The 22,552-nt window shown below is 38.0% G+C and overlaps 2 protein-coding genes across 8 annotated transcripts in view; both read right to left on the bottom strand.

The window, feature by feature from the left end:
* Positions 1-22,552, bottom strand: part of CPNE1 (copine 1) — a 49,852-nt gene that overhangs the window by 21,850 nt on the left and 5,450 nt on the right. Inside the window, exon 1 of one of the 7 annotated variants that reach the window (XM_081916982.1) lies at positions 20,578-20,719. The exons of the other annotated variants lie outside the window; for them this stretch is intronic. The gene's annotated coding sequence lies outside the window, so the exon portion shown is untranslated. Of the gene's footprint in view, positions 1-20,577; positions 20,720-22,552 lie in introns of those variants that run through there. 7 annotated transcript variants of the gene reach the window in all.
* On the bottom strand, positions 16,460-20,698 carry RBM12 (RNA binding motif protein 12; the record flags this gene model as incomplete). The annotated part of the gene is made up of 1 exon (XM_081916770.1): positions 16,460-20,698. The coding sequence occupies one exon, from the start codon at positions 20,696-20,698 to the stop codon at positions 18,065-18,067; it is 2,634 nt and encodes an 877-aa protein (XP_081772896.1). The 3' UTR covers positions 16,460-18,064.

The following is a 22,552-nucleotide window of genomic DNA, read 5'->3' as shown; positions in this document are numbered from 1 at the left end:
CATAATCCTATAACTACACAATGGATGGTGGTGTTATTTGCTACTTTGCTATGCAGGTCCCACTTAACAAACGGAATGTGTTCTCTGGAAATTGTTCATTAGGCGAGCATTCACATTCCAGATCTACAATTTACTCTATTTCCTATGAAAATATTTCTAATGCAGGATTTTCCAACCTTTCCCCATTTCTCTCCATGGTTTTTTCCTGAAATGGCTGCAGCCAATCAGCAAGAGAAAGGGGGGAAACGGATTTATCTGATCTCACCTGCTCCCCGATTTGTCCACTCTCTCTTACTCTCTGATTTGTCCTATCTTGCCCCACCTCCCAGCCCTCTTTCTGTGGTTTCTACCCAAAAATGGCTGCCACCAACCAGCAAAGCACAAACAAGGATGTTGTTTGTTTGGATAAGTGAATCTGGAAAGTGTACAGCAGGTTTGGGCATAATTCTTTATGTGTGACTAAGTGAATCTTCGGCTAGCGGATAGCCGGATGTGTGTATATTGTTAAAGCCCTAGGAAGGGAGAACTAAAATCAAGCAGCATGAACAAAAACATTTTAAAATCACATTTAAAATCTAAGTTTAGAATTACTGTCTTGAAAAAAGTATTCTATTTTAAACATATCTGAGGGGTAGGCATGTTAGTCATTTGCAGCAAAAACAAAGATTCTTGTGACATCTTAAAAATTAACCAATTTATTATGTTACAAGCTTTCATGGATGACAGCTCACTTCATCAGTCGCAAGACCTGGAAGGAGAGAGGGATTGGAGTCACAGTGGTCTATCTATCATTATTCTACCCACTGACCCAGGTGCCCAAGAACTGTCTTCCCGTTTAGATTGTGTCTATCTAAGGTGTGTATTTAGGACAGAATATGGGTTTTGCTGGTGTACCGTGCTGCCCATTAACCTCCACTCTTGAGCTAAGGTATAGTCTCAGTGGTAGTGCTACAGTCCCATCATCATGGTAGGGTTTAAGCTTACTGAGGCTCCAAACCTCTGCTGGTGTGAGGCACCAATTAAAACGGCCCATCAGCTGATGGTTCTTGGAGGCTTGCCTTTCACTTCAAGAGGCAATCCTGTTAAAGCACTGGTCCGCCTTTGAAAAGGGGAAAAGGCCTGAATAGTGGACAAAATTACTCATGAGATCTCTCGCTGGGATTTTTCTTTTTTTGGTTGGGGGGGGAGCAGGGAGTGATGTAATAAAGAAGGACAATAGCTAGAGCAATACTGGCAAAAGACTTGAGCAAGTCCAAATGAATACAGGGTAGAAACCATCTGAAAACCTACTCTATGGCAGAGATGACAGCAAAGAAACTGCATTTCTGCCACCACTGCATTCCACAGTCATCCAGTGCAACTTTTTTGGGTGGTCAATGATGAGTTACATCTTGTTTCATAAAATAATAAAGACAGTACCAAATGCTTTCCATCCAGTCTCCAATACTCCATTCTTGGGAAAGGTGCTTAAGCATGTGGTGGCATAATAACTTCAGGATTTTTTTAAATTTAAGACTGATTATCTAGAGCCATTTGAATGCAGTTTCAGGTTGGTTATGGGATGGAGGCAGCTTTGATCCTCTTGGTGGACAATCTACTCCAGGAACTGGACAGGGAGAGCATGTCCCTGGTGGTTCCGCCAGACTTCTCTGGGGCTTTTGTTACTATCAACCATGGAATCCTATTTTTGTGAACTGCCTGGTTGTGATAGGACTTGGAGGCACTGATTTATGGTGGTTCTAGTCCTTTGTGCGGGGTCAGTTCCAGAAGGTGGTGCTAGGGGACTCCTGCTTGATGATTTGGCCATTGGGCTATAGATCCCTCGTGACTCCATCTTGCCTCAGTGCTAACCACTGTGTGTGAGCATCCGTGGTTTTGAGGTTCTGTGTTAACAATATGCTGATGATGCTCAATGCTACCTTTCCTTTCCATTTAAATCCAAGAAAGCTCTTCAGATTCTGAATCATTTTTTGACACCTATAAGACTGTATAAGAGTGAATACACTGAAGCCTGATTCAGACAAAGCAGAGTTGGTCCTGGCCTTAGTCTATCTTAGATGATAGCAGACCTCTTGGACACAGGTTTGCAGTTTGGGTGTGTTCCTAGCTTCAACCCTGAACCTGGAAGCCTGAGTTTCAGTGGTGGCCAAGTGCACTTTTGCATAGTTTAAGTTAGAATGACATCTGCATCTTTCCCTGGCTATATCAGGTCTTCTCACAGTGACACATGCTGCTCTTCTATGCCACAAACTGCTTTCAACACAGAACCAAAATATATTATATATAGTATTATATATCAGTATCACAAACACCTCCATGTTGGTGTGTATGTGTGTGTAGAGATCTGATTTCCAAGGTTAGGCATTATAAATGCAAGAAAAAGGCCTTGTAATGTATCATTTTGCCTTTCCATTTGACCGAGAAAGTCATGAAACATGACCCAGAGACGTGAAAATACAGGAATGGCATCTTGCACTGCACCAAAATTGTCCACTAAGCCCTTGTAGTCATCTGCAGCCTTAGCCTTCAGGTAAGTGATCCTGTAAGTGATCTTTGTCTCTAAAAAGATACAATTGTTTAGTGCACACAAACTGCATGACCAGACATTTTGGATCATATACTTAGGATGTATAACAAGTTTCAATTTTGTAGCAAACCAAAGCTTTAATCGCCACAAGCAACTGCTTGTCCAGAAAACATGGATTTCAAAAAGGGAGACTTAAACTGGCCTTTTTTCATGGAAATGTAAATCAGGAACATCTACAATGGCTGTTGGATGACCCCTGCCAATGGGAAATAGGGAACGCCTGGCAATCATTAGTGCTTCTGAAGAAGTACAGCAGTAAAAAATCAAAGTAAAAAAACTTCCTTAGGATGGATGGGGAGAGAAATGTGTAACTTATCACCAGTGATGCTACAGACACTAGCCACAGGCTGCCAACCAAACTATATTCAATCCAAAATGTACATTAGCTAGCTTCTAAAATCCCAAACACCACATTACTGAGAATGGCAGTAAAATGTTTGGCTCACATATGCAACTGTAACTGGGTTATAGTTACAGTGCAATAAGACAGTCTGAAAAAGCCCTAGAACTGTAAAATGCATTCAAAGTCAAATGATTTTCTGAATATCCTCCCCTTTAGCACAGAAGAGTATGAAGATAAACAGGACTGCTGTAGTATACAGTTGCTTTTTCCTGCAACACTTCAACTGTTTTGTAGGTTTTGTGCTTTAGAGACCTCTTTTGGAGTCTAGAGGTTCAGAGTCTATTAAACCCTCAAATTTAGATTTGTTGCTTTTATCTTGATGTCAGAGTTTATGAACAGGTAGCCCACCAACAATTTGTAAGATTGAGAATCAGCTCAAAAGTTTGCATTTACTTATTAAAAGCTGAAGAATGAGTCATAAACATATGTCTGAAAACATGTTCTGGAAGCAGTAAGAATTATTTCATTAGTTTACAAGCATTCAGACAAGTAATACTGATCTTTTTACTGAAAAAGTCTAATAAGGAGAAGTATGTAAACAATTACTGTGTAAGGTAAGGTCTAAACCCAAAATGAGCGATGCCACCCATGGATTCAACAGTGGTCAAGCTAACAAATTCTTTCAAATGCTCATTCTAACTAGTCAAATGGTACAATAATGAGAGACAGGTGCCTTTTATAATCATATTTCTCTCTGCCCCAAAGAGTTTCTTAATCTGCATTTCAGATAGGTGCTAAGAGTTTACAAGAGAAAGGAGCTAAGAACACTAATTTACAAGTTAAAATATACAATGGGTGGCAAACCTGAAAGCAGGGTGCAATGTGGCAGAGAAACCAACAGCTAGCTATCACATAACATAGCCTAATCTACACTATTTGCTACTCTCATCTCATTCGACTGCATCAAAGGATAAATGCCCTAGTTTGTTACACTCTTTGAACTCTGCATGTGACACATATGCCAAGAAGTTGTCTGACTGATACTCCTCGATGAATTCACCATACTGTATTTCCTTTCTACAGCTGAACAGTGCCAAGATTTAGTTTCCACAAATGCTTACTAGGTAAGGTCTAAACCCGGGCCAGAGTTTCTAACCTAAACCTTTGAACAGGGATTTTTATGCATCATAACCCTAACTGACTGAATAGCAGGTTAGTTTCTTTTCTAGAAGATAGGAAATTGAACCAAGTGCCATCATGGAGCAATATATCTTTTGTTTACTCCCATTTAGTAATGTTAAGTCAGATCACTTATATGCAGTGCTTTTTTTCTATATATAAAAAAATGTTTAGGGGTACTCTCATTTTCCTACTCATATTGAAATACTGCCCCCAATGAGGTCAAAGTTAGATTCACAAAATGTTTAGGGGTACCCCCAGAAAAAGGCACTGCATATATGCATGAGATTTCAGGTACTTCTTGGCAAAGAGCCAATAAGATGTTATATGTTATTTCCATTTTCTAGACCTTTTGAATATAATAGTGTCACTAGACTTTATAATGTAATTTATACAGCAAAAGCTGTGCCTCTTTGTTAAGTTCATTCTTTCAGAATGGGCATACGAATCTTCCCTACTACACTACCGACACATCAGTCTGGTCAATTAATTATATTTTAGAATCAATAGAGAATCATGAATTTGGGCGCTCATCTTAAATTGTTTCTATTTTCATTTTCGTATGTTTTTGATAAGGCAAAGCTAAGATGATTTGGCCAGAGACTGTGTTGTACTGGTTACATCTTATACTTGTACTATTTTTTAGCTTCTAATAACTTTTGACCACAGAAATGGCCTGCTGATATTCTAGTAAATCACTTTCCTGTCTATTTAAAATTGAAAACTGTGTAGTTGGAATAATTATCAATAATTCTCAACAGATGGACATTATTTTGCATTTCTCAGTCAGAAGCATTGCTTGCTTTTTGTTCATCAGCTTAATCCAGACTGTTCAGAATGTTCCTTCTGCATTTTGGTTTGTATTTGATGCATTTCTCATACTTATACCCATTTTCCAGATGTGAAAAAATGAAAGCAGTAGTAAGCAATAATGTGACATGTATCTCAGCATCATTGGATCACCGCAGTACTTAATTGAAGCGGTGGAAGAAATTGCTCAAGAGAATAGCACAGCAGTGAAAATGTTCAAAGATCAATTTATATAGCAGCAGTTCACTTGTACACTCATGGTTTTATTTATTTACAGATTTCTACTGCACTCTCTAAACAAATCCCCAGGGTCACAATATGCACAGAATATGGATAGCAGCATTGTTCAGTGAATCAATACACAAGGCCGTGTTATTTAGCCTGCTGCACTCAACAGGTGATTTCCTTCTATGAGGAAGGTGGATTCTATAGAAATGGGGCAACAGAGCAGGCACGTAACTAGGTGAATAACCCAAACCCCTATCCTTTTCTTTACCCACAGACGCTATAATGCTATGCCTATATTTGAGGTTATCTACCACACTTTGATTAGCTTAAGAATTCAAAGACTTGCTGTGTGAGCTTTAGATGCTTAAATGAAGCATCTCACACCCCACCCCCTGACCTATCCCAAAACACTACCCACAACATACCTACTTCATTTAGCGCTGCAGAAAGAATCAACTGCACCATTCTAATCCCTCCCCCAGTCACAGAATCATAGAATTGTAGAGTTGGAAATGGCCCCGAGGATCATCCAGTCCAAGTCCCCTGTAATGCAGGAATATGCAAACCTGCAACCTTGGTGTTATTAGCACCACACTCTAACCAACTGAGCAATCCTTTATATGTGAGCACTTACCAGCAAGTACATTGCTGCAGATTATGGTATTGCAAGATGAAAAACCTTACTTGGTTGAACCATCATTTACTGCTTCCAATGTATTCCCGATCATAGAATCATACTGTTGGGAACCTGAGGATCATCTAGTCCAACCCCTTCCACGCAGGAATCGTTTTCAATTACCCAGGCCACTGCATACTACAATCCCTACTAATCCATTCATAATACTCAAACCTCATTAAAGTTATAGATTGTGGCTTGCGTTTTACTGAGAGTAGACCCATTGAAATTAACGGGCATGTTAGCCATGTTTATTATTTCAACAGATCTACTCTGGGTGGAACGAGCATCTTTAGTGGCTTTCTACGCTCCCCTCCCCCCCACAACTGCCAATATGGCAAGTTTATGGTGTCATGAACCACTTATTTCCTTTGCCATGAGCTTGTTGAATGCTAAGGAACTTTGATTGTATGAAAGGGGTTTTTAAAAGAAGTTTTCCACTAAGTTTTCTTAACTCTTACCGCCTAAGCTTTCCAGATCAGTAACTCCCTGATCCGTAGTTTGCAGTTTCATACAGTTGAGTTAAGCTGACCAGAACTTCATGTACTACTTAAGATCAAGAAATGCTATTATTTTCTATCACTTCCTAGCCTGGGCTTATTCCTTAAGTGATATAATCATCACACAATAAACTAAGTTGAATTCCATATTTCACTTGCGTTTTTCAAAGTTGCTGTCTCATTTTAGATTCTCCGATTTGTTGCCGCACATGTAAACAAACGTTGCTCAAATTTCATTTTCAAAAACTAGTTTAGCACAATGCTAAACTATTCAGACTTTCTAAAAAGCTGGTCTTACAAGCCACAATATTGGTAGGTAACTATTATATTTGCTAACTAGAAGGGGTGGGAAGAGATTTGTGGCTAGTATACAACCTAGTTCAGCAATGTTTTCATTGCCTTCATAGCTTTGGCATGAATGTAACTTAAGTTAAGAGTCTCTCATCTGCAAAATAGTTCTTTAGTTAAGTAGAAATGTATTGAGTCTCTGATGAATTACATTTTCACCTGTGAGTGTTCTTTCTATTTTAAACATGTCTTAAACATGTCTGTTTAAGCTATCTACTTAATAATGTCTTTGAATTCACTTGACAGGGTCTTTTTTTCATTCCTACTTTTCCAGTGTGTGTGTGGGGGTGCCTTTTTCACTTTTAATACTGCTGTTATTACTGGGCTCCTTCAACCTGCCTATATAGTGTAATATTATTAGCATTTCATGTTTGCAATATATTGTAGATACAAATTTTGGAACTTCTGTCCCATCGCAGCAGGCTGTTTGTGCAACCTGATGCAAATGCTCATTCATATGGAAGCAAGACATGGATGCACACTGCTATCCACATTTCATGTTTCTGATTTCAGGATGCTCATTGTTGTCTGCATCGCAGTGTCGATGAGAACACACATCCATGCTGCTAATCTCATTCAACACTTTATACGATGGCTGAACTGAAATCCGTTTCATTTTCTGTTATTCTCATTCTCGCACAGCGACTTCAGTGTTTCATCCAAAAATGGCACTTCATAGGGTATGTATGTTTGAGTGTATTTGCTTTAGAAGTACAATACCCTGTATTATTCAAGAAGCTGAAGCAGTGGAACCGTGATGGGAGATTTCACCTCAATGACAGGCTTCTCTGCTTTCCAGATACAGACCACTCTTTCACAGACCAGGTAAAACATATACATCACTTTTGTTTAGAAGCATGCAACTAGCCTTCCATATGGGAAATTTGTCAGAGGTTACATTGAAGAGGAAGCTGAGTGTTTATTACTTTTCAAAGTTCAGCTTATTAGCTGCACAGTCAATGCATCTGGCCATGCATATCGCTCATCTGGCCATTTCCCTCACTACCAGCTGAAGATACAATAGGAAATGATGCTCTATCTCTCATTGTAGTTATGAACGATGGACAACGGGCAATGTTCTCCTGCAATATTCTTGATTCCAAAGTGCCTGACAGGCAAAACAGTGAGACTTTTTGAAAAAAATAACAAACTGCTTTGTGCTGCATATACAAACCCCAACTGTGCCTTCAGAAAAGAATCCGAAATCTGTTTTAATCTCCTTCTTGACTTGGACTCAGAAGGTTTTATTTTACAATTAATCCTTTAAATGCCTATTGTTTGACCAGCTTCAAATCCCAGCATACCCAAGACTCTTCATGAATTTAGGCACAGTAGCAGACGTTTAATCAAAAACTGTAGCGTGAACACATTGGGGGACAGCTCAACTGCCGAATCAGCTTCGCAACATTGGCAGCAATAGTTAAGACCACAAATAATTCCCATAAGCAGGATACTCTTGCTTTATAGTTCTACTAAATGGGCATCTTTATCCAAATTCTATATACATCTAACAACCACGAATATAGGCTAAGCTTATGCCAGTGCAAATCCAGTGACATCTGGTTAGTCAGTCTCCTCCATGAGAACAAGTTTTCTACTACGCTTAAAGGAGTAATCCCTGTGCCTATCACTGCTGCATTTACATTTTTCTGCTGCTATTTAGCAGTAAAAATTTCGAATTAGAACATACAGCATTAGTTATTGCTGCTCCAGATTCAAAGCTGTGCAACTAGTGGTAGAAATGGATCCCCTTGTAGAGTTATAGAGTAGAAGGCTGAATTAATTTTTCATTAACTCCTGCTAAGGTGTTCTGAGGAGGTCATATATTTAGAAGAATACATAAAAATCATTCACCAGAGTAACTATGGATAGTGCAGCACGGAGGTGCAATCCGACAATTAAAATACTCCTACGCTGGATGAAAACACTAAGCTTAAATGCCAAGGACTCCTTTGTATGAGACATTATGGCTATAGGTGAAAGAAGCAAATACCAACATAAACCAGTCTTCTCTGAGTATGTTATACATACCCAAACATACAGCTACACATAGCAAACATGTTTATGCAAAAACGTTCAGTTTGAATGTCATTTCTACTTTTCCTCCATCCCAACCTCCCTTAATATTGCAACACTACTTTTTTAAGTTTACTGTATCCTTCCTTGCAGCACATTATTTACTATACTTGTATCATTTTACTTCCAAGTAATATATGATTTCAAGAAGGATACTGTCAAAAGCCAAACCACCTTAATGTACATTTAAAACAGTTTACACACACAACCTAAAAATGCATGTATGATGGGGCATATAGAGTGGAACACACATTTGCAACCAGACAAGTGAAACAGCTGTCAAGTCATCTGTCACCTGCTCTGTATTCTCTGAAAGGCTACCAGCAGAGAATGCTAACTAGCTAGTTTCTGCCCTGTAATCCTACAGAAACCAATAAGCCAGTGGTTCCCATGCTTTCCCCCACATGGGCCTTTTGAAAATTGCTGAAGGTCTTGGAGGACCACTTACCGACTTTTCTGTTGGTTGTGGTAATTGTATTAAATTATGATATATGCTGCATGATTTTAATTGTGTTTTAATTGCATTTTATTCTACATATTGTATTACAATTTGATTTCCATAGAATGTATTAAATAAAAGAAGCAATTAAAATACAATTAAAGATCAGTATGGCTATTTAATGAAATGGATGTGCATTCAACCACAAATCCACATTCAACCACAAATCCACAAACACACTGTGGACCACCTGAATGAAGCTCTGTCCCCAGGCGAATTTGGGATCCCCTGGAATAAGCCATTATAGATACAGTTTCATTATCTCAGTGAAACCTTCAGTTCCCATTTGTGATGATGATCAACATATCCTCTTCCCTTAACTATAGAGAAAACAGCTGCTCAACTTAGAACCTTATTTGTTATTTACTGTTTGAAAGTTGGGGGATTTTGCAAGCCTACTCTAGCTGAAAACCGACCAAACACCTGGATGTATTACTGTTTAGTGTATTCCCCACCATTTCTCATTGTGTATGCTTAGTTCATTCTTTAGCCACTTGTTTCTTTCCAGCACCAGATCTATACTGCAAGTACTACATGGTAAATTTGTTACAAAGACAACACTGGTAATGGTTCATGGTTGTCTTTAAGATACCATTTTAACAAAACCTGAGTCTTGTAACTCACCTGTCATCGACTGGCAATCAATGTCTAATCTTCACCTTTTAGAAGTTACTGTACTGAATACCTGGAAACATCGTAAGCTTGTATACAAAGCAGCTTCTGTAGGCAGCATGAAATGCTTCTGCATACATGTGAGGAAATTCAATGGCCACCTCTCAGTTTCATTAGAAAAATCATGCATTGATTAAATAAAAAACTCTCCCTACTAAGCAAGTGCATAATTTGCATATAGTTATTGTTAGCATTTCTCTTTGGAGTAGCTCTATTAGGAAAATCTATCATTTATAATTTTTATTTATTAAATTTGTATACCACCCTTCAACTGGAGATCACAGAGTGCACCAGTGAAGCTAAGCAAGAGCGAATCCAATTACTGGGTGGGTAGGCAGGAGGCTGCTACTTAAGCTGCTCTGAGCCTTCATTCTAAAGAAGAATTTCTAACAGCCAGCCTTGCACAGAAATGAAACAAAAGAATTCTCAATTCTTAGCAGCACCAAATTTTAGGTGGTTAACTTTGAGTGAATAATTTTTCCAGTGTTGGCTGCACATTCCTTATTACATGGAAATGTGTTCTCTAGTTTGGTCTAATTTGAATTTCTACCAAATTTGATAATCTGCTTTGAGATTATGCAGAACTCTTCCCTACTGAATTTCAAGTTCTTGACAGACTTTCCTGTTTCAGCAGGCACTTTAGTTATTTATTATTTTTATTTCATAAAATGTATACCTGTATGCCAGGTTTAAAGGTAAGATACGCACAATAATGATGAGAGGGGCAGACTATTCTTTGTTCCTGGTGCATTTCAAAATCTATTTTTTCAAGGGATGTAGTCTTTACAATGACCTTAAGGTAGCTAGTACTGCTCATCCACACAATGACTACAATTTTTTCTGCACTAGTATTAAGTCCGCAAAGTTCAAATCTATCATCGTATCTGTTCTTTAGGAGATTTGACACTTGTACTGTCTTGTGATAGAGTGAGAAATATTTTTGGTCATCATCACTGAGTGAGTAAGCAGAGCCAACTGCCTTACAGCTTATAGACCTTTGAGGTGGTTTAGGAATACTACCATGAGGGCCACATGAGTCATAGATATGAACAAAACACTTTGCTAGAACCCTGAGAGCTAATCCAAGCAAATTAAATGCACCGACTGCCAATCAACCATGTAGCTAGACGTTTTACCTACCTTAAAGTGATGTATATTAAATGTGATGTAATTCTCTGGATTCTTTAGCATCACAACCGTATTCTTGATAGGCCAGTGTCAAAATACCACCATTTTCCAGTGATAGAACCAACAGACAAAGGATGACTGACAACACTGATTTGCTAAAGGAAGTTTTCAATCTATACAGTATAATTTCTAGTATTCTATAGTCAAAGTTTAGATTTTAATTTTATTGTCCATAGTAATAACCAGATCCAATACACAACACTAGACCTACAGCTTAACAGTAAAGAATGCAAGAAAAAAATGTTTGAATAATCCAAGCAAAAAAGGATAGTTCTCCCAAGGGCCATGCATACACCTTAAATTAAGCATCGCATTACTTGTATGCAAAGTTTCACTGTTCTGAAAACTTTAACAAGGTTCTATAGCAAGGGTTTCTGAACTGTGGTCTGCGAGCTTCACCCAGGTGATCCATAGCATGTCCACAATAAATATTCATTTGAATTTTATCTTTTCATTTCTCATATAGTATTACAATTTTATTCTCTGGAATACAAGTTGTAATACAATTAAATACAAGTAAAAATCACACAGCATCTGCAAGTGCATGACAATTGCTACAACAGGAAGAAAAATAACTAAGTGGTCTGCCATCCAATTTTCAAGTGGCCCATGGGGGGGGGGAGTTTGGGAACAACTACTCTGGAATTAATCTATACGTATTTGAGAAATATCTGTTAACTACACCTAAACAAGTTTAAGAGAAAGTATCATTCAGCAAATCCTGGTTAAAAGGTAGAGAACAAACCTCATATTGAACCTGCAAACTAATGTTCTGCTGCACCATAGTAACCAATTTTAGCACAAAAATATCTGTCTCTCACATATGACACATTCGGTTTTTGGTGGAAGGCCCATGTATTAATAAACTTGTGAGCTAAACCATCTAAGTGCTGAATACATTTAAACTTGTTCTGAGTAAAAGAAGTACAATTGAGAAGAAAGGAATAACAACAATTTTATAAACTTGTTACTAAGTAATTATTTCACCAAGCTCTGTACTGCAAAGGCCAAAGCTAGCTAACCTAAAAATCTCAAAATCCACAGAAAGGCTGCCAAAAAAAGTTCTCAGTTGCCACAATTGTAGCTTGAGTACCTGCAACCTATCACTTTTCATATGCTCAGGCATATTTTGCAATAAACCTTATTGCTACCAATTAGAACTTAGTATTGCACCAAAAAGAATAGTTACAACAGGGGACAGTTGTGCACACACACCTAAGCTACAACAGAATTTTGTTGGACCTAGGAGAGACCCACATTCAAATCCCCACTAAGCCATGAAGAGCACTGTGTAAATCCTTGGACAGTCACTATTCTTCATAAAGGCAGCTGTGAAGATATACTGGGAGAGACATATGTCCTTGGCCACACACACAACAAATAAAATAATAAAGCTGCCTGTACACAAGTCTGCATAAATACATAAAACCACGAATTACATGAAAACGTTGAATATAAAGTCCAAGTCTCTAGGTATCATGGACAGAGATTAAGTGCATGGGCAATAAATAAGGAGAAGCAGAAGCACGCAAAATTAAGTTGTGTAATTTAGGCAGGCTGCAGGAATTTTCTTCTTTTAATGCAGAATTTTGCTTTTTAAAAAATACAAACACAAAGCCAAGTTCCTCGCACAAGTAACCATGCTATGTAGAATAGAAACACCAAAATAAAGCATTTTTCACTATGAGAAATTATCACAATTTGAGAAATCTGGCAGTGTCCCTTCCATATGCTCTTTACAATCAATCATTTATGCAGTGTAAGGACTAATGTCTTATGCATCGGCAGACCAACAACAGATCAAAAACAAATTTCTGTATGCTGCAAGTCAGCAGTGTTTTCCTCTCACTTTAATGAGTGGATGCTTATTTGCCAAAATCCCACATGCAGTCCCTAAAAAGTGGCCTGCCAGCAAGCTGATGCCACAGATATTGCAGCCTCAACAGCTCTTCTGCCTCTGTGTTGCTGGCTGGCTGAATTTGGCACAAGCACTTCCAGCTGCTGACCCCTATTTTGTGTACTGAACTCAATACTGCCTACAATGTTGTTAATGCCGCACCTCCTCTGGAACGCAATTCCTTTCGGCATTATACAGGTGCCTTTGCTGTGCTATTTTTGGTGCCTGCTAAAAACTTCTTTGTTGAGGCAATTTATTCTTTGTTGTAATATTTATTATATATTTTATGTAAACTTCTTAGAGGTGCTTACAATTAAACATGATATAAATTGTTATCTGGTTAAATAAAAAATACACAGAAACCTGCTTATGTGCATAGGTTTCCTTAACTGAATCACCAAGTGGTAGCTTTATTTTCTAACACAATATCTGATATATATTTTTTAAAAATGAAAGTCCTTTGTTTTAACACAACAGCGTCTTCTAACAGAATTTTTTTTTGAGTCATTATAAATAGTTGCTTTTACAGTGAAGTGTCGTAACATTGGGCACCATCATGTTTGGTGTCCTCTGCTTCCCAAAAGCCACTAGCTCACTTAAATGGCTCTACTGTTTGCTCCTCTTTATAAATCAATATTGTATCACATCTCAAAACGTCTATCTTCCATAAAGGTTTCTCACCCAAAGACAAAATGCCTAAATGTGTGCAGCTGAACACGAAAATTATTCCTACCACCTTTATCTCTCTTCTATACGTTTTTCTTCTTTCTCATAGTTAGAATTTAATAAGTAGCTTCCTCATGGTGAATAACTGTGTAGTATTTGATTTAATAAAGTGCCGTATACTCTGGCAGTGTACTGTTAGGTGTTTTTCCTGAACACTGCTTCAAATACTCTAAAGCAGAAAGGCAGTTTATAAAATTCTAATCAAAATCTAGAAAACTGTATTATAGAATCACAGAATTGTACAGTTGGAAGGTACCCCAAGGGTCATCTAGTCCAACCTCCTGCGATGCAGGAATCTCAGTTAAAGCATCCACAGCACCCAACCTTTGCTTAAAAACCTCCAAGGAAGGAGGGTCCACAACCTCCCGAAGGAGACCGTTCCACCGTCGAACAGCTCTTACTGTGAGTTTTTTTCTGATGTTTAGTTGGAATCTCCTTTCTTGTAACTTGAAGCCACTGGTTCATATAGAAGTATATTAATTTCATACTCTTAGAGAACATCAGCTACATGTTTAGAAACAAGACTCACTATGCCTTCTATAATATTGCTCCTTAAATAACGTTAGCAGAGCAAAAAATATAATTAAATCCATCTAATGCTCCCCAATGTTAGCTAAAGGCTAGCAAAGTTAGGGGCTAGCTAAGTGGTTTATCAATTTATTCCATCAATTCAACATCACCACTCACAGTACTCTATCCCCATTAGTCATGCACTGAATCTCCAAAAGCAGGGGTACTCACAGTAGGTTCTCTAAAGATCTCAATGAATTTAGACATTTGCACAGAAGCAGACGCCCTTCAGAAGCCCCAATTCTGAACTTTCAATCAAGACCAGTACTTTACTTGTACTCAATGGCTTGGATCCAAAGATATTTCCTAAAAGCAGAAAGGCACTTCCATTTGTACAAGGCAGCCCTCTCAAGCGGTACCCATTTCCTGCTGCAGTCACATGCCCCATCAGTGTTCAAAAGGACCCTTGACCTTCAGGAACAGCTTTCCAGGGGGCACAGAGGATTGATGTGTGGAAGATGAGCCAAGAAAACCCCATTGTGCGAGCAGAATTCCACTCATTTTCTCCCAGGATCCAACCAACAGAATTAAGATTAAAACATATTATATACTGGCAGGATAAGTTCCAAGCAGCTATTTAAAGTGAAGTTTGGACATCCTACAACCAACACTATGCAGTATGGATGTTAACAGCAAAGATAACTGTAGAAAGGCAAATTATGCCCAGGAGGCACTGCAGCAGGCACACTAGGTGAAACTGGTGAAAAGTGTTTTATTTAACAGATGCCACTGGGACCTCCAATATTAAAGACAAATCTAACTGGAATCTGAAAGACATATTGCTTGTATTTCTCTGGCCTTTCATCTCTAAACAAATATTATTTCGCTACTCCAATGAGGGTTATAATCTGTTGTACACTGGAAATCATACTGCAAATATAATCTTATACATAATTACCTAAGAATAAGTCCCATTGAACTCAATGGGGCTGACGTCTGAGTAAATAGGCATAAGATTGCACTGTAAAGTTTTCTTAGATAAAATAAGCAAAATTTAGCTGTTTGTTCTACTCATTTATTTGGAATAAAAAGGGACTCTAGTGTGGGAAGAATAAATTTCTGTTAATGCAAGGTGGGTTCTGTGGTGTCTTGTAATTCCCTTCTCCATATACATAAAAGATCGTCTAATCCTGGAGTGGGTGAGACAGCACATTCTGTAAGTGGTTTCTAGGATCCAATCCATCTTGCAGAATTTTCCAGGAAAACATTGTCTTCTCGTCAAAACTTTAACACAAGTTCCCAAATTAATTTTAGCATGTACACCACTAAGAAAACCCCTACAATAACATCACTTGAATTTTCCAATATCTGATATGTATATTGATGTGTTAAAGTGTCAATATAGCCACTGACCAGAGGACATGATTAACTGGAAAGTATATAAACACCAAATATAAATATTAAGCTTTGGGTATAGCTTTAGCAAGATCAGCTGCAATTTAAAAAACTTCAGACAAATATATCCTCTCATTTTAAAAGAGATTTACTAGTGCACTATTTTTTAATTTTTAAACAGTATACAGGATATGAATCAGATGAGATTTCAAACACCATCTGCATAACAATCTGAAGAAACACGTCTACAAGAGTTTCCTAGTACCCTGCTGTATTTTCTAGAGTATTTGCAGAAGTATCCTAACAATCCCACTTCAAAGTGAAAGGAAGCGTTCAAAACCATTAAGTGAGAGAGGACTAAAAACCACCAGTTTAATTGAAGTTAACATCAACAAAAGCAATGCTAGGATTTTTCAATATTTAAGTACGGTTACCAATTCATCTACATACTACTTTCAAAATTCAACCAATTCTTGAAATAAAACATTGGGCTAAATCCAAAGGTTCCATTCCACTCATTAAAGGGACTGCCCATCCATGGAAATAGCCACCAGTGATTGAAAGAAGTCATTTCAGTCATGAAACAGACCTTTTCAGTTCAACCTCATTATTTTACTTTTCAGGATTTGTCTTCCTGCAGTCATACCTATATGATTGCAAACTAGTTGGCAATTAGAGAACAAACTTTAAAAATAGAAGTAGAAAATGCTGATTCCCTATTCAGGCCATTTCCTCAAAATGTACCGTAATATTTTTATTGACCGTTCAATAAAAGAAGTCTGCTGTTGAAACACACCAGACAATTAAAAATAGATAGCAAGAAACTTCAGAAAGACAGTTTTATTAACAGGAGGCTTAGTAATTTTAACAGTGTAGTACAATCATGTCATTTTTCAGGAATGCACCATCTCTGTTCCTGTCAAAACAGTTTCAAATCCATGAATTACAAAATTTGTAATACAGCCACCACTTCATTGCAACACTTTCACACAATCCTTGAAATTACTGTACTGCAAAATCCTCTCATGATGCAGCAATTCAGCATGTTTTTTCATTCACCTAACACACTGGATGACTAGAATAGAATGGTTGCCACTTGCACGTCTACATTATGCCAGGCTGTGCACTTCAGATGTTCCATCATACCCAACTCAAATGGACACTGTTTCCCTTTAACTGGGATCAGAATAGCTTAAAATGTTTTTTAAATATACAATGATTTGCAAGTGTTTTTTTCAGGCAACTTGTTGAATCTAATCATGGACAGTCTTTGATTTGCATCTTCCCTCTTTCATAAGAGAGTTCTGCCAAGAAAGTGACAATTCTACACAGAATTTGAACAATGTAATCTATTGGAAAGACTTTAAGAACTCAATTTGTGACGGGAGACATTTCAATGCTTTAATATCTTAAGTGATCATAGCAATAATTCACAAGATTTCATGGAATCATAGTAACACAAATGATTGCTAACATTAACACTTTGCATCAGTCCCTTATGTTCACTTAATAAACCAAGAGATTTCAGAAGGGTGTGGTTCAAAAATATACACAACATACAGAGTGTACAAAAACCAAGTGATGAGGACCCTATCCCAACTGTAACATACAATCCTAACAAATCCATCTAATCAAACAGTTATACTTTCAAATTGTGGCATGGTATGGCACCTCCATGTATTCAATATTAAGCATACAGTAAAGATGCAGAGTAATAAATGAAGGTATCTGCACTTGTGGCAAAAGCCTTATTCTATACAGTCAGTTGAAATATGAACTAAAATTATTCCACAAAAGCTGGAATTTTACAGATTGCTCTGTTTATGTATAGGAAAACCGCCTATATGTTTCTCAATGTACATAATTTCACTGTCCATACACCAAGAATCTTTGAAAAAATAAGGTACATAAACAATCTGTGTATACTTAGACTTTATTCAGTTGCAAAGTTAAACTTGGGACTTTTAAGCAAAATAACCCCCAAAAAACAAAAACAAAAAAACTTTGACCTGTGTAAACAAATAAATTCAGCCAGCTTTTAACCAACTCTAGACATAGCTACTTCCTATTTTACAATAGCTTGCAACAGCACCCACTAAAAGATCACTAACTTCATCAAGACAGTTTTCCTCATCCAAGATTTAAAAAAACCAAAAACACAATCTAGACTCCTTGATAAACATTGCATGGTTAATTTAGCATTAGCAAACTTTTTCTACTTATGAGAATCCTTCTTTATGTATCTGTACTGGTAGAACAACTGCACATTTCCCCTTGCAGTGATTGCTCTGTAAACAATTAAACCAGTCAAATCAAAACAAATGGAAAGTTTAAACAATTTATAGGTTCTAACCTGGAGCTACTATAAAACAGTCTGAATGCATAAATCACAGCACTAATATCTATTCTACAAACATTTTATATTACCAGCTACCCTAGAACAAGTTTGACTTTTCTTGAGCCTATTGGCCTGTCATTCAGATCAACAACAGCTGCCATTGCTTCATCACGAGATTCAAATGCAACCATTGCTTCACCTGTTGGCATGCCCTTTTCATTGTATTTTAAGCACACTGAACCTGGGATTACTTGGTAACCATAGAAGAAATCCAAAATTTCATCCACTGATACAGTAAAGGGCATATTCTGAACTTTAATGACAGTTGGCCCTGGCTTTCCAGAGCCAGCTCCAAACCCAGGTGGCCCAGCAATATGCAAGTTTCCAGGTCCAGGTCCAAACCCTGGAGGTCCACTTAAATGTCCAAGCGCACCACCAAGACCTGGAGGTCCACTACCAAAGTTAGGAGGAACAGTTAAATTACCAGGCCCATTTCCAAAGTTCTGAGGACCTCCTGTGAAACCTGATGGCCCAGTTAAATTGCTAGGCCCACCTCCAAAACCCGGAACATCAATTCCTGAACCAGGCAGACCAGGCAGGCCACTATTTCCAATAGAAGGCATCCCTGGCCTTGAATCACCAAAGCCACCACCTATTCCTGGAGGTGGAAGAGGGGGGCCAAATGCATTAGACCCGCTGAAATTGCTGGGAAAATGAAAAGGAGGACCACTGTTTGCATCTTTGGGGCTATTACCTATGAAAGAATGTTTATCCCCACCAGCATTCTGCACTCCTGGCATTAGTGCACTCCCTTGCAATGGCATTTTCAACATTTTTTTCCCCTGGGAGGGAGGATTTCTCTCAATTTCTCTCATTTCTTCAAGGGAAATAACTCTTAGCACAACATCTCTCCCATTTAGTTTCTTTCGATGCAGGCGCTCTGATTTACGAGCATCTTCTTCAGCTTTGAATTGGACCAGTGCTTGTCCTAAACCTTGCCCATTAGTATCAACAAGAATTTGTATAGAGTTCTCTTCCACTGCCAGTCCCTCTAGAAACTGAAGGATTTCCATTTTAGTAATGTTGTAGGGAATATTGGATATATGTGCACATAGTTTAGAAGGACCAGTCTCCCCTTCAGTATTCATAATGATCTCACGCTGATCATAGTTGAAGTTCTGCAGTCTTTTCCGAATCATTTCTATCTTTTCTAACATAGCTTTTTTTGTTATGGGATGTACTTGAATGAAACGATTTCCAATGTACTGCTTATGATGACATAAAGCTGCTTTGTAGTCAGTTTCATTTCTGAACTCAACAAAACCTTCACCAAGTGCTTTCCCATTGGGTCCATAAGCTATGTAAATACTGTCTTCCACAATATCAAGCTTTTTAAAGAAATCTATTACATGCTTGTTCTCAGATTCAAAAGGAAGTCCTTTTAAATAAACACAGAAGCCCTGGTCATGTGGTGATCTGGATCTGGATCTTTTCTGACCATTAGGTGATTTAGACAGAGAGAGAGTCTGAGGAGAAGGATGATTTTGTCCAGAAGGACCCATGGTTTGCTTGAATGTTATATGGCCTCCTGCAGACACCCACTGTCTCTCTGTTGCAGGACCAACTTCGACATAGCGCTGAATCATCAGCATCCTGTTTCGCTTCAAGGCTTCAAATGTATCTTGAGGAGAACAAAACTTAACTAATCCATTTCCATTATTTCGTCCTACATGATCTTTCAGTATATGCACTGCATCCACACGAAGTCCATGAAAAAAGTCTTTCACGTCAGATTCTGTTGCTGAGAATGGCATTCCATGCACACTGACATACAGATCATCTGGATTGATAGGAAGTGATTTCACAGCACTTTGAGAATTGATCTGAATAGGATTTATGGGACTCATGAACATTGGATTCAAGTTAGTGCTCAGATTCATGGCTGTTCCAGATCCATTCATTCCTGTAGGCAAAGGTGCTACAGGTGGGGGATTCATTGGAGGCATTCCTGATAAAGGAGGCAGAGGGGTCATAGGTGGCACAGGAGGTACAGGAGGTATTGGGGGAACAGGAGGCAGTGTAGGTACTGGAGGTGGGACAGGGATGGGAGGAATGGAAGGCATTGGGGGCAATGATGGCAGAGCTGGAATTGGAGGTATTGGTGGAGGTGGTACTGTGTTCATTGAGGATGCTGTACTAGGTATGGTGGAACTAAAGGTGGGACTTCCAAAAGTAGCACCAATATTAGGAGGAGCAGTTCCCATGCTGGCAGTGGAGAATGTTGGTATGTTTTTGTTGCTTTCATGAACTGAAGTAGCTGCAGTAACTACACTAGGAGAGGGACTGTTAAAGTTAGGTACTGTCGTAGGAAGAGTCACCCTGCTACTTATTCCAGAACTAGGTGGAGGCCCAGACCTGCTAGCATTTGCTGGTGGCATATCTAGATTTGCTGTTTCAAAGCGCCTGCGACTGAGTTCAATCATATTCTGCATTTCAGTTTTACTGCTCAGCAACAGTGTTACTTTGGACCCTTTAATGGTACCACCTGTGCGCATCATACCCAGCCTTGCATCTTCATCAGTGGCAAAGACGATGAAAGCCTCACCCAGCTCACCCCCTACAATATGCACGCCCCCATCAGGAATGGTCAATCCAGAGAAGAAGTGGCGAATGTCCATAGTCCCCGCCACAATTGGGAGACCTTGTAAGCGGATGACCACAGCCATGCTGCGCTGAAACACACACACCTGCAGATGAGAAAAGGCAACGGCTAGGTCAGACTATTTAAGACACCATATGCTTAACCTAGATACTTATGTTTAAAAGCTCCTGCAGATCTTAAATCAATTTACAATTTGTGATCTTTATTCATGCAGCTTTCTCTACAAAGTACTTTTAAAGGACAATTGCATCAAAGCTTTCCAGTAAATTGCAATATGGAATGTTAAAGGCTGTTAACAAGAACACAGTCAAAAACTGGAACAAAGACAAATCCTTCTGGAGAACACCAGCTTCAGATATGACAATCCAAAAGCAAACTTCTTGCATTAAGCTCATTTAGCTCAAGGCTGGAATAATTTTAGGCTCCTGTGCACCAACAAACTTTTTATTTTTAAAACACTTATCTTATGTCACAATCTTATACTTCAGTCCCACACAGGAATGCATAACTACTTCAAAATCCTATACATCACATTGCTTGGTATCTAGAGACATGAAATCTCTCCAGCCTATTCCTTGCTCCTCACTTTTGTTCTTTTTTTTTTTTTAAAGAATCTCCTCCTACTCTGCAGCTTTCACAAAGCCATTAATTCCTTTATACAAGCAAGCTAATACTTGGTTTGGTGTTTGGATGGAAAACTCTAGAGTTACCAGGCACTGCAAGATGTATTTTAGAAGTCAGATAGGAACCAGTAATACACCTCTCCTACACCCTGTGTTTGATTATGTTGCTGTTTCAGATAATGCCACTCTGAAATAGCTACATAGTACTGTTAAAAGCCTTCCTAAATTAAAAAAGGACTGGCATCTCTAGGAAAAATAATGTGATAAAGGAAATAGTATTTAAAATGTTCATGATTTCTTTTTTTTAAAGAAAAAAACCTTTTCGTTAAAAGAAAATGTTTTTAAAACCATTCATCAGCTTGCTAACATGAAGGGAGAAAAACTTACATAATTGCTTTTGAAGTATCATAACATTTTCAATAAATTGGCTTTGATTTAGTTGAAGCTCATCAGAAGAACCTTCCTTTTTCCTTATGGTTGCAGAGAGAAGTATAAAATGAACTTTAGCTGAAACAACCAAGTAGCCAGTAGCCAGAAGTATGAAAAATAAATGCTCCAAAGGTGCCATGTTGCCTGGGATTTACAAGCACATTTTCCCATTACTAAACAAATCAGGAAACCAGCTTATGCCCCCAGAATACTGAAAGCAAATTTCATTTAAACATTTTTTCAATATATCTATGCTAAATCAAAGAGGCAACGTTCAAAGTCATCCACTAATAATGCTAAATCTCATGAAGATACAGAGAGTACTTCACATTCATCCTAATGTCTAAGTGCTGGAAGGGCTATTGATGTACTGGATACTGTACATCATATTTGGTGAAAATGTGATGTCACAGTCTTTCTGAAGTTCATTTAGTTCCTGGTAGAAATAATTATAATTATAATAGTTATTGTTTATTTAAACCCTTCCCTTCAGGCTGATAACAGTGGTTTTGTGTTGTAATATATTTTGTCCAGTTTTACAATGTTGCTTATATTTACTGTAGTAAGTACTCTTAATTAAAGAGTTTTCTTTTAAAATAAAACAGGTTTGAAATCTGCAGTGTCACCTTTAAGATGTTATGACAGTCACAGATACAAATTACTATGCAATAGATTTGCAAATGAGAAATAGGAAAAGGCTTTTAAAAAGTTTATTAATCCCTAATTAAAAAGCATAAGAAAATGTAGATTATTCAAATGCAAGCAAACAATTTAGTACAAGTTAAAGCAAGCATTCAAAACTAGTACAACATATTAGTGGAAGATGCTGTATTGTTTTTAATATTCAGTTGGAAGCCACCCAGAAT

The sequence above is a fragment of the Podarcis melisellensis genome (genome assembly GCF_964234715.1).
Source record: "Podarcis melisellensis genome assembly, chromosome: 6".
Taxonomy (NCBI): domain Eukaryota; kingdom Metazoa; phylum Chordata; class Lepidosauria; order Squamata; family Lacertidae; genus Podarcis; species Podarcis melisellensis.
Note: the sequence above shows the minus strand (reverse complement) of the source record. Positions and strands in the feature narration are given on the sequence as shown.